At 38.1% G+C, this 18,213-nt stretch overlaps 1 protein-coding gene across 1 annotated transcript in view; it reads right to left on the bottom strand.

Moving 5' to 3' along the window:
* Positions 1 to 18,213, bottom strand: part of PATJ (PATJ crumbs cell polarity complex component) — a 335,316-nt gene that overhangs the window by 105,753 nt on the left and 211,350 nt on the right. The window contains 1 exon segment of the mRNA XM_074265778.1: positions 13,658 to 13,854. Coding sequence (XP_074121879.1) covers positions 13,658 to 13,854 — 197 coding nt within the window.

Raw genomic sequence — 18,213 nt, forward strand, 5'->3', positions numbered from 1 at the left:
TGGGGTGATTTTTTAAAATTTCAGGGATAGACTCGATTTAATTTTAAATTCCTTAGTGAGATTTGCTTCAATGAAAGCAAAGTTTTTTTTTTTTTGTTTTTTTTTAAATACATATTTGTTAAACAGTTCAAATTTAAACTCTTCTCAATTTTCCACTCTTGGACCCGGCATAAATGAAGATTTATTATAAACAGCAGTCCAATTACAGCTAGGCAGCAAACTTATCGGATAGCAAGTCAAGTTAATTAAATTGAGCTGGGGCTGGAAGTTTTAATTACACAAAAATTAAAATGTAGTCAAAACAACCAATCCCTTGTGGATTAGGAATACCACAAGGGAGAAATGTGATACGTTTATTTTCCGGTACCTTTTCCAGAAAAGGGGACCTTATTGTATAATTCAGTGGGGATGTTGGCAACATAAATGGTTTCATTCAGAAACTTGTTCTCCAAAAACTTCTGAAAATTTTTGTGACATTAAAAATCCAGCCCACTGTGGAGTGGCAAGAAATTCTGAGATACAGAGAGATAGGGAGAGAAGGGGGAGGGAGAGACAGTGAGAGAAAGACAAAGAGAGACAGAGAGAGAGACAGAGAGAGAGAGAGAGAGAGAGAGAGAGAGAGAGAGAGAGAGAGAGAGAGAGAGAGAGAGAGAGAGAGAGAGAAAGAGAGAGACAGAGAGAGACAGAGAAAGAGAGGTAGGGAGGAAAGGAGGGAGGGAGGAAAAAAGGGAATGAGAGAGAGAGCAAGAGCGAGAGCGACAGAGAGAGAGAGAGAGAGAGAGAGATTAAAATTCTGCCTCAGACATTGCCTATAATATATGTTTTTGGGTAGATTAGTAACCTCTTTCAGTCTGTTTCCTCTCCTGAAAAATGGAAATAATCATAATATATATTGTACTTGCCTCAAAGGGCTTTTGGGAGGATAAAATGACTTAAAAATGTTATGTAAACCTTAAATTATTATAGAAATATAAAAGCTTAGTATAGAAGTTATTGTCATTTCACATATAAGGAAACAGATGTCAAGGGAACTTACAAAAGAATTCAGTCATCCAAGCCTTTTGGTCCACATCTATTCCTCTTTCCCCTAGAGCAAGGACTTATACAGAAATAATTGTAAAAAACAATCTCTGATTGTGCTCATTTATATCCAGAATAAATTCTATCAAGAAAAGAATGCAACTGAAACAACTCCATTGAAAAGCCATACTATCCTAATGGTGGAAACAAACCAACAAAACCCCTACACTTCCTTTGGCTCAGCAGAACTGGAATAGGGAGTAGACCATGGATTTAGAAAGTGGAACATGTTTTAACATGTTTTATGTTGTTTTCTTTCTTCCAAATCAGTGTTGGATGCAGAGCTGGTATAATGGGAAATTACTGTGATGGGTCAAGGTATTAAAAAACAACTTCCACAAATAGGAGTCTCATACAAACATAGTATTTAGCCTTTTTCAACCACCACCTACAATATGGCATTGAAGAAAAATGGAATCTCTTTACAACTAAAGTCCAGGTATGATATTTTGTTATTAATATACTTTATTAAATTTCCATCCATTGTTAAATATCTGTACATACAAAGCACTAAAAATAACTGGGAAATTTATTCTATTTTCTACCACCATAAAATCCCTGAAAACATTACAAATCCTTTATTTTTCAGATTTCTTTTCCTACTACCCCTCTGGGTGGAATAGGATTGGATAATATTGAGTATATTTTATACTTAAGAAAACTGAGGATTAAGCAATTAATCTCACATGTATAAATTTGCATAATTAATTGTGACAGATTGAAACATTGATTCCTGATTCTACATTCTTTACTAAAATTAATTGATTCCTGATTCTACATTCTTTACTAAAATTAATTGTTACAGATTAAAACATTGATTCCTGATTCTACATTCTTTACTAAAGTTCTTTATGAAAAAATATAAAACTGTCATCACGATGATTCCCACGCGAGAATGGTGTGGAATCCTAAACTCAAAGGATTGAGATGGTGAAAGATTAAGTGACAAGAGGAAATTTATTCCATTTCATAACACTACAGGAAGAAAGAAAAAAATAAGATCCCAAGCTCTCTAAGGGCTTCATCTCAATATCCACTAGAAGGAGATTGGGAAGGGAAGTATAGAGTAGATATGCTGTTGTGAGGTGGGTGGACTGTTCTCAACGGTAATATGTACTCAGTGAGTGGGTGATTGGGTTGTGGATAGGTTAGAACTGCCCCTGAGGACTTCACAGACAGCACAGAAAGCAATCGTGGGAGGGAGGAGAGTGGGATGATGAGTAAAAGGTAGGTGTGGGTGTACTGGAGACAAATGTCACAATTGTCTGTTTTTTGGTGCAATGGATTTGAGCCACTGTTTCAACTTCTATTTTCTTTATTACCTTCAAAGGAGAAGGTATGACCCAAAATATGACCCAAAGGAGGGTCATACTAAAAGTCCAACTTTGGACACCATTGGTTTAGACCAAACATGGTAGATTTCACAGCAAGACACATGAGCAGCTGCCACTGAGATATTTTGACAAAATTACCATGACAAAGATAGATTCCCTTATCCTCTCAGTTCTTTCTAGATTTTTTGTCCATTTTGTGCCATACATTCTCATTTCCCATCACCAAACTCTGCCATGTTACTTCAATCTCTCCTAAAGTAGTTCACATTTCTTCTTCTTCCAATCAAAATTTAGCGCTAAACTATATATTTAAATGAAATAAGTCACACCAAAGGGAGAAGGATTGATGGCTTTAACACTACAGGGGAATCTGAATTTTAAGAGAAGCTGGCAAACGGAAATTAATCCTTAATTGACAGGACAAATAGGCCAATTATTTTGGAACAAGGATCAAATGGGCAGAATGTTTCAAAGATGAGACTTGAAACCAGGTCTTCCTGACTCTGAATTCAGCTCCTGTACATTATAGCATGCTGTGTAGACAGGAAAAGATTTCATTATAATAATCATTGCTGTTGTTTCCCTTTAAGTCCTTATACACCCTTGTATTTTTTTTTTTAAAATAGAGTTCATTTTGCTTAATACTAGAATTTTAGATACTTGAGAGAAAGTGCACAATTTTAAAATTTGCTGGTTCTGGTTTTTTTTTTTTTACTCTACATCATGTCACAGAATCATAGAGTTGAAAAGACTAACTATGGCTAACTAGTTCAAACAATGCCTACGCAAGAATTCTCTATGACAATATAACTGAGACACGAGTGTCCTGTCTTTACCTGAAAATCCTGAATGTTCCTAAATCATTACCTCCCCAAGCAAGCCTTTCTCCTTCCTAGCAGCCTGGATTGTCAGAAAATTTCTGTCAAGGCTAACCTTGCAATTCCAGGTCTTCAAATTTTGCCTTCTGAGTCAAAAGAGACCAACTTCAAGACTTTTTACACATGGCAGCCTTTTAAATACTTAAAGACAGCCTTCCTGTCCTCCTGAGTTTTTTCTTCTCCAGATTAAAATCTTCAAATTCACCTTAGCATTCTCATATATAAGGTATATACAGAAGTTTTACCATTTTTGCCATTCAGTCTGCCCTCCATGGGATACTTTCCAGCTTATCAATGTATTTCTCAAACTGTGATACTTAGAAATGAACACACAAACTCTAGACAAAATCTGAATTTTTTTTTTGAAGTCTGCCAACATTTTCTTGCATTTTTACTATTTGCTACTTATTATGGGCTTATAACCTTCCATTATGATCATATTCCATAATTATCCAGGTCATTCTAAAAATGGATTTAGAGGTGCTCTATCAATCGAAGAATATTCATAGGAAGATTATTTTTAATCATAAAATACATAAAATATTTTATCAAAAATACTGACATAGTAGAGAACCCCACATAGGAATAATATAGGAGATCAAAGTGTGTCTTGCCTTTACATTGGCTTCTTGCTATATAGTATATATTTTTGGGCTTTAATTGCTGATTAATTCTCAAATGCAGCTGACATTCTAGGACAATGACAAGTATCCACACCTTAGAAGTAAATATGGAGAGAATCACAGAATGTAAGAGTTAGAAGAGATCTGGGAGATGATTTAATATAAAGCCTTTATTTTATAAACCACAGATTTTGAGCTAACTGGGAATCAGAGGACCATTTTACAGGTAGAAAAACTGAGGCTAGAAAGGGGCAGTGATGTGTCACAGAAAAATCAAGAAGTAAAAATACCTTGTAAGCCATCTAGCTCATTATTTAACAGATGAGAAAGCTGAGGTTCATGGAGGTGACTGACTGGATCAAGATGTGAATGTAAGCTCTGTGGCTTGAGTTTGTGTACTTCTTTCTCTTTTATGTTATCTCCTCAATAAGGGAGAAAAAGGAATACACTAATACAAAATGTGATGATCAGGTGGATATCTTCTGCCCCGTGTCCCCTTTCACAGCCAAAACCCATGGATGGATTGCAGCCACTTCTATGAGAACTACTGGGGCCAAAAAGTTAACTCATATCCTCGGGGATGAGCACACATTACCCAAAACCTCAATGGAGAAGACATGGACCAACAAGACCAAATTGTGACAGATCTAGAGAAGGAAGTGCAATCCCAAGTTATCATAAACCTCATCTTACAAATCAGGAAACTGAGGCCCAGAAACTCTTAAGTGACTTATTCAAAGTTGTACAGGAAAGATTTGAACCCATACTCTTCAACTACAGATGTAGGGGTCTTTCAAGTGTATGAGACTGCCTTCCATATGTATTAGGGGTCTTCAAAAGTAACTCAACTAGGCTACATGGGCATCCTCAGGGGATTAACACATAAAACCACAAATCACAAGGGACATTTGAGATTCTCCAAGCCTCATTAAAAAGAGTAGAAATGGAATTCAGAAAAAGAAAGTGATTTTCCATGATCTCCAGATAAATTTACTCATGGACTTGAATTTAGGACACATATGGCTGTCCAGTGTTCTGAGTGTTGCCCAAGGCTCAGATTATTTTATCTAATCCCCTCTGGATTCTTACCAAAGTAAATAAGCCTGAGACTTCTTGAGTGGCCTTGTTAATAATAAGATGCATTTCACACTCTGGGTTATTTGTAAATAAGAGAAGCAGAAAACTGGGAGAACAGACCTGGACACAGAAAGATACAACCTCCAAAAGGGATTCGTTATGCAACTAAAAGCAGGCCGCTTTATTTTCCTCTCACCTTAAAAATAAGATGAAAGAATGAAATAAAAAAATGAAATAGAAAGTATTAAGTTCAGACTATGTAACAGGAATCATGTTAAGTGTTAGAGATTGTTGTTGTCAAGTCATTTCACTCTTGTTTCACTCTCCATGATGCCATCTGGTATTTTCCAGGCAAAAATACTGGAGTGCTTTGTCTTTTCCTTCTTCAAAATGTAAGAGACGCAAATACAAAATGGGGCAATCCTCACCCTCAAGGAACTTAACATTTTCATGTTGTAAATCACATAGTAAGTAGCAAGAGAGTAATTATAACTATAATATCTACCATACAAAATTAGTGATGGTTGTAAATAATTTTGTAAATCTTAAAAACTCAAGAGAATATTAGTGTTTTGTTTTTTGTTTTTTGTTTTTTTTTTTTTAATCATGAAGGGATTCCAAAAAGGTTAATTCAGTTTTAGGTTACTATCATTTTATTTTCATATTTCAATGGAATTCAGAAAGAAATAAATCTGGGGCAAGTCCATTATAGTTCATATTCTTTGGACTAATACACAGATAAAAAAATAGAATTGTTTCCCCCCAAAATGAATAAACATCTTAGAACAAAAGCATTTTCTGGACAAGTTGAGAGATATATGTATACACACACACACACACACACACACACACACACACTATTATTAGATTATCATCATGATTTGATTATCTCTTTATCTTTGTTTGAAGGGATGCATATAGAAATAACCTGAAGACTGGTGAGTCTTTTGCTATTATGATTTTATATTTAATGCTTGCAGACTTGCAAAAGGTCCTAAAACGATGGCTTATCTGCATTTGAATACCAGTAAGATGACTTTTTAAAGACTCAAAAGTAACTTTAGGACAACTCCAGAAGCAGAAGGAACAACATGGATGACATGTACCTCATTCTATTGATACAATGTGAAACTTGCTCTTGAGGTCTCCATTTGAAAATTTTTGATTCCATTTTGTCTGGAGAGTAAATATGGTGCAATTTACTATGGACACAGCTCTACAACTTGAAGGCATCAATTTTACTCTCAGGCATTGGGGGAAAGCAGCTTTATCAGTAACAATGCATTGATAAGATGCTCAGATACATGGAAAGCCTTTTACAAGTTTCAGGAGGGATGTAATTAGTGCTGAGGACAATGATGATGAAAGAAGTCTTTGTTGTTTCAATTCTATTTTTTTTGTTTATTCTTTTTATTTTATTTGTTTATTCTTTTTTTTTCCCTGAGGCAACTGGGGTTAAGTGACTTACCCAGGGTCACATAAGTGTTAAGTGTCTGAGATCACATTTGAATCCTAACTTCAGGGTTACTGCTCTATCCATTGCAAACCCTCACTATTTAAGAGTATTTGGGGAGGGATTCATATTTGTAGCTACTTTATAAAATCGAGCAAGCTTTTGGTTTATATATTTTAACCACTCGATCATCTCTTTCTAAGCATCAATTATTGCAATTACTTCTGCTATTACTACTGGGTGTTTTATTTGTTTTGCCAGACCTATGATTTCATGTATGTCCAGTAAGACAGCTCCAAGAATGTATTAGATCAGCCTCTTCTCTACAGTGCTACCTGGGGCACTCCGAGGTTAAACAATCTGCCCAACGTCATACAGCCAGAATATATCAGAGTCACGATTCATTTTTTTTTTTTTTGATTCTCATGCTAACTTCTATCTAATGTATCAGTCTCGCTTTTATTACCATCATCAAAAGCTAATATATAATTTGTCTCCAGTTAATCAGCTCCAATAACTAGAGGTAAAAGCAGCATCATTTAATTTTCCCGTATTGGTCCTGGGAGGCCCCCTACCAATGGCACAGACTGAATCCAAGTAACACTTTGGGGCACGCTGCTGTGTCTGTCTGTTTTTGGAATCCAATAGTTATGGGACACTCAATCTAATCAAGCAAACCTCATTTATGACTGCATGGTAATTACACGGTCATGACATTTTAAATCGATTCCAAGCCCCAAAGTCCTGGGAAAGAGGGAAGAGGGCTGAATTTCTAATGACATTCTCTTCTAAGATTTTAATGTGGAAGAAGGTTCTTCTGTAAATGGAGTGGGCCATCGATTGACAAGTCTCACTGAAGGTTCTTTCCTAGGGAGAATCCATTCTGACAGCCAAAGTAAGGCTTCCTAGAAATGTCACCTGGGAATATCAAGCCCACTGCATTAATAAAGAGGGAGTGTTGACGATTGTGGGGTAGTTAGGACATAATTTATCTATTATCTCTTCTATCCACTAGAGATTGTGCATAATAAAAAAGACAAGAGTTTTGGTTTCAAAATCATGCTCCTTTACAATTAAATCATCTTGATATCAATCAATTGACAACTGTTTCAGATCATATATTACAGCAGATTTGTTCACCGATATTATAAGAAGTTGCCATAGGTGGACGGCCCTGCATAGTTCCCATCTCCAGGCTTCCCCCTTCACTCCACATACAAATTTTCCCCTAAAGAATACAGCTTCCCAACCCTTTTCAGTAAAGAGCATGAGGAAAGAACCTACGGTGTGCATGACCCTGGAGATTTCTGCTGCTGTCTGATTGTTTTAATCACATCTGACTCTCCATGACCCCATCTGGGGTTTTTGTAGCAAAGACATTACTGTGGCTTGCCATTTCCTTCTCCAGATTATTTTACAGATGAGGAAACTGAGGCAAACAAGGCTAAATGGCTAACCCAAAATCACACAGCTCCTTTTCTACTTATAATTTTATTTGATCAATCATCCCATATGTCCTATTCAATATGAAAATAAATCAATACCACGGTTTACCACACATGCATAAAAGAAATATAATTGATAAATCATCCCGTTGTCCTATTCAATATGAAAATTAATCAATACCATAGTTTACCACACATACATACAAAAAATATAATACTTGCAACAGGATAATATATTTACCAAATATTACTTTTACCCCCCAATAAGCTTTTCCATTGTGTATTCCCCCTGGTAGTCTAAATATGTTAGGTCAGGAAACTTTCTTATAGGCTGACATAGTTAATGGAGAGCTGGCAACCAATGAGCATTTATTAAACACCAATTATATGCTAGCCATCAGTATCCAAAAAAGATAAAAGGGATACCATTCCTCTCTTCATGGAGCTTAGCTGTTGTCTGTGGAAACAGCAGATGTATACAAAATAATATTAATTTAGGGAAGAGATTCTTAAAGTTTGGGGAATCAGGAAGGGCTCGTGTCCGTACATGGGGAAATAGATGGACATCCAATCTTTGAGGAAGGAATTTAGACCTGAGTTCAAGTCCTGCTAGCCTGACACATGCAAATCATGTAACCATGCTCAGTGTGACATCTCACTATCATAGATGACTTTAAGTTACATATGAATGAATTACTTGAGTAAATAGAGGAAAGCTTTTACCCAGACTTAGAGATAGAAAAGACAGGAATTGATGAAAATCCTGGAGGGAGGAGAGGGAAACAGATGAAGATTTGGAACAATTCAAACTACAACAATCAAAATATCACCCTTCCCACACTCACACTCACTCACATGCAGATCAAGGAAGTGAGAATTTTTGTGAAAATAGGAAAGGTTGTTTTCCAAGTCAAAAGGATTTTTATTTAGCAGCTGACATCGGATTAAGCTGACAACACAGGATTAAAATGTGTGTGTACAAAGATGTAATTTCTGCCACGCTGGGCCTTGGGAGCCTTATCCTAAAAGTCAGGGGGTAAGTCCTTTCCCTTTAAATGAAGATCTTGCTAAAAGTCAGGCTTCAGTGGCACATGGTGCTGCTATTGACTCAGCTGGTGTTCTTTTGATCAATTTTCTCTTGCCTGGTCAATAATAAAGTCTCAATGATACAACTGGAGTCGATACCAGACATTTTCCTCCTCTTCATCATCATCCTCATCATCTATCTAGCACCTACTGTATGCCAGGCATTGTGCTTTAGAAATATCAGTCCATTTGCTCCCTATAGTAACCCTGGGAGATAGGTATTATTATCTTGAGGAAGTTGAGATCAGAAAGAAAATGTGACTTGTCCAGAGTCCTGCAGTTAGTAAGTTTCAGAGGTCAGTTTTGAACTTAGGACTTCACGGTCCATGTTCTATCCACTGAGACATCTGAATTCACTTTGCTCTCATGCTGAAGATTGCTATAAAGAGCATTAATGGCAAGACTTACAAGAACTGAAGTCAAGTGAAAGCATTGGCCAAAAAAAAAAAAAAAAAAAGACACAATATACACAATCAAAAGCACAATGTAAATGGAAAGAAGTACCACAAAGCAAGAAAAACTGAAAGAAATTCTGGCCTGAAAACAAGAAGAAAGTAATCCCTACTTCTTTGTAGAGAAGAGGAGCAAGGATGTCCTGGATTTTTTTTTTCATAATTTTAAACAAAGTCTATTTCTGTTAAAAAGTTTCATTGTTCCTTTGGATGCCTCTTGGGGAAGGGGGAGTAGGCGTGATACATTTTCAGGCAATATAAAAACTAAATACAATTTAAAAAAATAAAGTTAATGGAGAAGAATTCAAGAATTAAATGAGAAGTCCTCGCACTAAAGAGGTCATCCTTATTTTGGAGTTTATAAAGCCTTGATTGATTGAATTAATTAGAAAGGAGGGCTACCAGGGAGAAATTAAATGGAAGGCAGCCACAGAAGCCTCACTGAAGCCAATAGATTCAGTCCCTTCCCCCACCTATCCTCTTAATGAGAAAGACAAGAAGATGGCAAAATTAATTGAATTCACTGTCTTATCTTGTCTCTCCTTCCAATTTCAACTTGTGGGAGAGAGGCTAATAAACAGTGAGTGTGTCAAACATCAGGAAAAAGTAAGGAGGAAGAGGAAATGCCGTGAGAGCAGCAGAAGCTGGGACAGGAGAGCCATGATCCATGATTTTGGGACACCAGATTCCATGTTCATGCTAGAATGGAAAATAACCGCAACTTTTGGAGGTCTGATGGCCCAGGGACACAGCCTGTCTCAGTATATCTTACTTGGGGATGTTAAATCGCCTTAACTGGCCAACCCTCTCTTTCCACCATTGTTAAATGAAGGGGCTGCATAAAGCTGATGGAATGTTCCTTCCTTCTAGTTCCAAAGCCCTGATGCTTCAAGATCCTCAACAATGCCCAAAGGATCACGTTTGGCTCTGAAGATGGAGGAAGCAAATATTAATAACTTTATTACCCTAGTCTCCATGTAATCATTTCAGGAAGGGAAAAAAGTCACTAGCAATGCAGCAGACAAAACAGAACGGCATTTAGCAATGGTTTTCTCTGCCCAAATTTGAAGCTGGCTATATTTTGTGTTTCCATTCTTCTTGAGCATATGTAGTAATCTCCCTTGAGTTCTGAATGTCAAGGGTTAATAAATCTTGGGAAGAAAGCACCAACCAAGCAGGAGAAGACTTGGAATTGTCTGCTTTTTCCTAAAAAGGTCTCCAAAGATTATGGTGCTTGGTGAAGGTATAATGGAATATCAAAGCATCACAGCTTCCAAGGCAGAGCATGATTGTTTAATGATGAAAGGAGTTTTCACATAACTAACTTCTCTCCTTTCTATTCAATTCCTTGCAGGTTCCTAAGCTTTATGGATTGGCTACCATTCCAGCCCATAAATTCTACTCTTTCATGAGCTTCTTTCTGGCAATGTGTCGGATATTTGAGCAATAACAAAAATGGAACAATCCCCACCCTCAAAAACCTTCCAATCCCAATGAGCAATGATTTCATTAAGAACACAATCTTTATAGCAGCCATAGGGAATCTCGAGTAGAATCTCAAACTCAAAACATCTTTTAATTGTAATATTCAGGTCCCTTAAACACCCAGGGCCTGAGTTTCCTAATTTTTTAAATGAGGGGGTTGGACAAACTGGCTTCTTTAAGACCCTTCCAGATTTAAGCCCATGATTCTTTGAGACTAAGTCACTTAACTTAGCTGGTCTTTAGCTGGCTCATCTGGAAGATGAGAAGGTTAGACTACTCAGCATCGGCCACTGAACTGCTTGCAAATCTTACTAAAATTAATTTGGATCATTCATGTAACTTGCCAAGTATACGTCTGAATCTGTCATCAGAGCCGTCCTATCTTAGTTGGACTGTCTAGAGTCTGTAATGTCCTGGAACTTGTGAGAACCTGGGACCATCAACATACCATAATGAATCAGTTGGCAAGTATTGATTTTGTGCCAAGTCTGTGTCAGACTCCATGAGGACACAAAACCAAGAGGAGACATGCAAAATCGATCTTGTTTCGTTGCTCTTTGAACTTCGTTCTGGAAGAGGACCATGATATCAGGGAGGTGAGGCCGTAACATGTAAATGAGCTGAATTAAGGTGAGGGAGGGTGGTGTAGGATCACCAGCCTATCTCTCTCACCTGGAAGCATCTAGATCAGGGTGATGGGGATGCTTTTTTGTGAATAGTACCCATGGCAGTAAAATAAGCTTATTGTACACTTGTAAGAAAGGAGCAAAAGCTAACAGGATATTGTTGTTTGATCTTCATAAGTTTGTTCAAAGGGTGTTTCAGTGAAAAGTAATTGAACTACATATTGTGCTACATGCGTTAGTTTTCCGTATTTTTGGAAGCCTCTATAACACTGCACTGGAAACACGAACAAAAGGAGGCCGTGTAGAAACAATTTTGGGCCGGCAGTAAATGATGGTCTTGGAAGTGACAGCTTTGAAGAATCAGTCCTGTAGGGAACGAGGGAGCTAGACTGTGAAGGCATATTCAGTTGGGTCTAGAAAATCTTGGGCTTCAACATCAACTTTGCACCAGGCAAGTGAGGTCGGGGAGGGAATTCGATTCTGGGCCCAAGTCTGACGGGTCAAGACAAGATGGGAAACTGGATGAGGAAAGAGTAGAAGCAATACTTTCAGAAAACAAGAAAATACATTCTGGGCCATGGGATTTGTGTTCCTCATGTCCCATATTTAGGGTAGGGGGTCAACAAATTTCTCCACCTTGTAGTAGCATTGGAGGCTGGGTTGGAAGAATCAGGAAAACCATTTCTGAGTGGTGGAATGGCCCATGCTATTATAAATTTATAGTATATAATATAAACTAATAATATTATTATACTAACAAAAGCATATGATATGTATAGAGTACTATAGGGGGGCCTAGTTGGCATAGTGCACAGAGCTGATGCTCTGGAATCAGATAGACTTATTTTCCTGAGTTTAAATCTGGTCTGAGACACGTACCAGCTGTGTCACCCTGAGCAAGTCACTTAACCCTACAAGTTTGCTCATGTGTAAAATGAGCTGGAGAAGAAAATGGGAAACCCCTCCAGTATCTCTGCCAAGAAAACAACAAATGAGGTCATGAGGAATTGGACAGGCCTATAATGAATGTACCACAGTGGCAATAGGATTTGCAAAGTGCTTTAGAAAAATAGTTCATTTAAGACCCATCTCAGTCCCAGGAGATGGACATTGGCTACTAAGGATTATCTGTTCCATTGTGTTTATTGTGTATGCATTTTACATTCACTTAAGTCTTGCCCTAAATAGAATGTTCTAGATGGACAAGCATTGTTTTATGTTAAGCTTTGTGGGTGTAACACAGTGCTAATGATAAATGTTTGTTGAATTTAATAATCTAATCCTGGGGCAGCTAGGTGGTGCAGTGGATAGAACACCAGCCTTGAATTCAGGAGGACCGAGTTCAAATCTGGTCTCAGACACTTAATACTTCCTAGCTGTGTGACCCTGGGCAAGTCACTTAACCCCAGCCTCAAAAAAAAAAAAATAATAATAATCTAATCCAAATAATTCATTTAATTGAGGGAATAGAGACCCAAAGAACTGAAGTGATTTGCCAGATGCCAGAAAATCAGAAAGTATCTGAATTAGGAGTTGAAATCAAGTCTTTGGACTTCACACTCTGGGCTCTTTCCAACATCCATTTTTTTCCATGATCTGGGCTTCTTTCCTCCATGATCTTTCCATTTTTTCCCCCACATTTATCTCCACTCTCCTAAAAACCCTTAAAATCAGTCAGGTATTGAATGTGCTCTGTGGCAGTTAGAGTAACAAGATCACATTTGGTTGTAAATTCTGGAACCCGGGAAGACCCACCAGTAAGACTGCCCAAGCAAAAGGAATTCAGCTCCTTGGGCCACTGGTAATCAGAACCAGTTCTCTTCTACCTCCATTACTAAATGATGCCTTTCCAAGGGGCTTCTGAAATTTCCCATGAGCAAAGTCTTCAGCCAACACCATAGAAAACAAGAAGCCGATTTGCACTGATGCTTCCCTCTACCACCATTTCCTTCGAAGAAACTGAAAAGTAAGATGGTTTGTTAAACCTTAAAAGTCCTTCCTCTACCTTCTCTTCCAGAAATCTGATCGCCAAAGTACTTCCTGGCTCAAGATGTGTGATCAGATGGATCACCTGCAATAGACTCTGACAGAGCAATACCCAAAATAAGTGACCGTTACCTCTAAAAGCTCATCGCCGATGTGCATGCGCCCATCTCGGCCGGCAGGACCATCCGGGTGAATCCCCACGATGAAGATGCTCATCCGAGACCGGTCTTTGTTCCCGGCGAGGCTGAGACCAAGCCCATTCTTTTCCTTCTCCAGCTCAATGATATGCAACTCTCCAGGGAGATCTGCATACCTCTGCCTGATTTTTTCTATAGAAAATAAAAAAGAAAAGTAAAATACATTAAACACTGGCATCTTAAGTGTAATTTGTACTTTATTGGATTTTCAGGATTTGTATTTCTGTAAGTCCTGGCTTAAAAAAAAAAAAAAAAGACAGTATTTCCAAATTAGGTCCATTCTTGCAAATAAAACAAAGCATTCTTACCAGACCAATAAACAAGCCATAGCTAACAGGTATATCATGCATCTTTCAGAGACAGAAAATAGAGCAGCTATGTGGTGCAGTGGATAGAGCACCATCCCTGAAGTCAGGAGGAAGCCTCAGACACTTAACACTTCCTAGCTGTGTGACCCTGGGCAAGTCACTTAACCCCAATAAAAAGCAAAAACAAAACAAAAAAGATAGAAGATGAAAAAAAAAAAATCAATGAGTCTGACGACAGAAAATAGTGGACAATATTAATCTTCAGAAATAATTTCCAATAATAATGCCAAAACAATAACATTTATAACATTTATATAAAATCCTGAGAAATAGGCTTTGTTAATTATCCCCATTTTGCAGATAAGGAAACTGAGGATAAAAAAATGCAGGCTCACACAGCTGGCAAAGCTCTGAGATGGGATTTAAACTCAGGGTTGGGTAAGGATGATTTCAAGTCTAATGCTCTCCCCATTAAGGCATCCTGCTGCCTACACAATATTCAGGGCAGTGCTAACAAATGAACTCCTTCTCCAAAAAACAAGCCTCCTGTATTTGAGATCCAGACCAAACGATAATTCCTTTGGGAAACCATCTTGGATCATTCTAGTCCACAGCGATCTCTCCCCTCTGAAATATTGAGTTCCTATCACATGTACCAGAATTTAACATTTGCAATGTATTTAACTGCTGGGTGCCCTCATTCTGTAGCATCGCCTTGAATGTAAGCTGTTCGAGGGCAGGCCCCCTCCTAGAATTCTCTTGTACCCCTCACAACACCAAAGCACAGTACTCAGCCCCAGATGGGTAATGTAGCCCGAGAACTAGTCTCAGCAGCTCACCACAGAATCACAGTTCAGGGGTGAAAGGGACCCAGTAGATATGGAGTCCCAATTCATAATTGCAAAGTCTCCCTAATATAAATCTATCCAATAGCGGTCGTTTTCCTAATTTCTAAGGACACTGTATCCCCAAGACATCTGACTATATTTTTATACAGTTCTAATAGTTAGATATTTGTTTCTGTTATTAACACACACTTGAACTCATTGAAGTTTCTACCCATTGGACAGTGCTGTGCCCTCTGAAAACAAAGAGAATAATTACAACAAACCTATAAATACCGGAAGACATCTATGCTATTCTCCCTGAATCTTCCAGAGGAAAGAATCCATCTGACTATGATACCTTTGATATTTGACTCATCCTCATTACAGGAGTCCAGGGTATCTCACAATTAAAAAACTGAATGAAGATAGGGCAGCTTTGTGGCAAAGTGCTTAGACCATTTTGGCTCTTTGGAGCCAGAGAGTTCTGAACAGGAAAATCAACACAAAGATTTAGCCTTAGGAGAGTCAAGCAGAGTCCAGTTAAGTTCCCCAAAGCATCCTTTTAAAAATGTGTGTAGGCAAATTTAAATCTGGAGAAAAATACCACAGTCTATGTTTATGCATATATTTATATTCAAAACATTCATGCCCAAGAGGCTGAAATTCTCAAGTGCTGTTTATTTTAGAAACAGAGAATGTCTACCACTTTAAAAAAAAAAAATTATCAAAAGGCCTTAAGTGATTTGAATTGCTAATGTTTGTGATATTAACATAAAATAACATTTAGGGGGAAACATAGGAATGGAAAATTCTGGCAACCTCTGTAAAAATATACTTCCAAATCACCGACAGAAACGTTCTGAAATTATTCACGTACAGAATAAATGTTCGAGTTGTCAGAACACAGAAATAAATCAAAATAGCAAAATATCTTGAAAGTACCAATTAGATACAAGACATGCTTTCAGATCTTCCTTCTACTGGTAATAGGTGCAGAGGGAAGGGAGAAGTCCGAGACGTGACGGAACGCCTCAGAAAGTTTCCAGTCTATTTAGAGAAACAAGACAAAAATGGACACGTGGCAAGTTAAAGAGCCATTTTTAAAAATTAAGGAATTCTGCAAGCAGGAGGAGTTTTCCTGAGGGAATATTTCACAGGGCAACCAGTCCAAGATTCATTTCAGATTGGCTGAGGTTCAAGAGGAGGTCCCAGAGAAGAGAAACTTAGCTTACAACTGACAGCACCTGTTCTCTTGAAGTCCGTAGAAAGCATCAAACTTTGGGTTGTTAGCCAAATAATTAGTTAAAATAGGCAAGAACAAGACAAGCCCTAACCCTGGTTCCAAATAATTAGTGAAAATAGGCAAGTACAAGACAAGGCCTAACCCTGGTTCTAATAATTAGTGAAAATAGGCAAGTACAAGACAAATTCTAACCTTGGTTCCAAATAATTTGTTAAAATAGGCAAGTACAAGACAAAGCCTAACCCTGGTTCTAATAATTAGTTAAAATAGGCAAGTACAAGACAAGGCCTAACCCTGGTTCCAAATAATTAGTGAAAATAGGCAAGTACAAGACAAATTCTAACCTTGGTTCCAAATAATTAGTGAAACTAGGCAAGTACAAGACAAAGCCTAACCCTGGTTCTAATAATTAGTTAAAATAGGCAAGTACAAGACAAGGCCTAACCCTGGTTCCAAATAATTAGTGAAAATAGGCAAGTACAAGACAAATTCTAACCTTGGTTCCAAATAATTAGTGAAACTAGGCAAGTACAAGACAAATTCTAACCCTGGTTCCAATAATTAGTTAATAGGCAAGTACAAAACAAGGCCTAACCCTGGTTCCAATAATTAATTAAAATAGGCAAGTACAAGACAAGGCCTAATCCTGGTTCCACCTTCCCCAGAAGGGGCACTGGGAATTCAGAAGATAGAAACTCTTGCCTGCCATCGGGATGGGCAGAGAAGGTTCTGTGGCATCTTTAGGGGAAAGAGGAGGATTTGTAGAGGAGGAAAAAGTTTTCCCAATGGTAAGGACTGAGGAGATGGGGAAATACAAGTCCTATTCAGGAAAGAGAAACTAGGCTAGTTGGTTGAAGCAGAGAGTTCAAAAAGAGGATTAGTATGGATTAGACATGCAAAGATCAATTCAGCTTTTAAGGAGCAAAGGAAACATTTATAAAGTGCTAGGCAAGATGGCAAGCACCTCACAGTGCTATCTCATTTGATCTTCCCAACAAACTAAGGAAGTGAGATTTACCACATTACAAATGAGGAAACTGAGGCAAACAGAAGTTCAATGGACTTGTCTAGGGTCACACAGCTGATAAGTATTTGATGCAGGATTTGAACTTGGAGTCCCCTGATTGAAGGACCAGTCCTCTGTCCACTAGGGTGCCTCCTAGCAGATGCAACAAATAAGCCTTTCTTCTTCTGCTTACTCTCCTGTGGGTACTCTCTAGCTAATCGACATCCTTCTTAAAATGTGATGACGAGAATTTACCCAAGTATTCAGGATATGTTGTGGGCAGCTCAGGGCAAAGCAGAACTCTAACTTCCCTTTTCCTGGTAGCTTCTTTCCATAAAATCCAGCTCAGTGAGCCACACAGGATTAGGAACAGACTGTCTTGAGGATCAGCTGATGATTACAAACCTCTGTTGCTAGGGAGACTTATTTCAATTGTGGAGATTTGGAACTAAGCACGAGACTGTGCTAAGAGGTGGAAGTGAGGAGGGAACACGTTCTAGCCGGGGGACATACAGAGGTGGCAGACAGGATCAGAATTCTGGGAATAGCAAGCACCAGAGTTTTGCTAGAATATAAAATACAGGAAGGAGCATGAACAGGACTGCCATCTCATGAGGAATTAAATTGTGCAGAGTCGTAGATGTTAGTTCTTCTTTTAACCCAGAGTCTTCAGGGATTCACTGAGATTCCTGCACGAGAGAGTACACTACGGTCAGACTTGAACTTTCTAACATTATTTACACAGACTGTTGACCTGGATCATAATAGGTTAGAGCTTGGAGGAAACTTCAAGATCACTTAGCCCAATGCTGCAAGCTTACGGATGGTGAAACTAAGGAGGGCTGATTAGTCAATAATGTCAGTATTCTTTCCCCTATTTTCATCCACACTGGGACGTATGGTACTTGATCTGAGATTTCATGGATAACATGAGCAAATTCCCTTTAGCGGGGCAATGGCATAAAGCTGTAGCATTTCAGAGATGAGGTAGCCCCACATTAGTCAGAGGCTCTCACCATGGAGTTCCCTGTTGTGGTCAAATCACAGGTATAATAATTATACCCTATAGTTAAACAAAATACATTAGAAGCAACATTACATATTAAT

Source organism: Sminthopsis crassicaudata, chromosome 4 (genome assembly GCF_048593235.1).
Source record: "Sminthopsis crassicaudata isolate SCR6 chromosome 4, ASM4859323v1, whole genome shotgun sequence".
NCBI classification, from domain to species: Eukaryota; Metazoa; Chordata; class Mammalia; order Dasyuromorphia; family Dasyuridae; genus Sminthopsis; species Sminthopsis crassicaudata.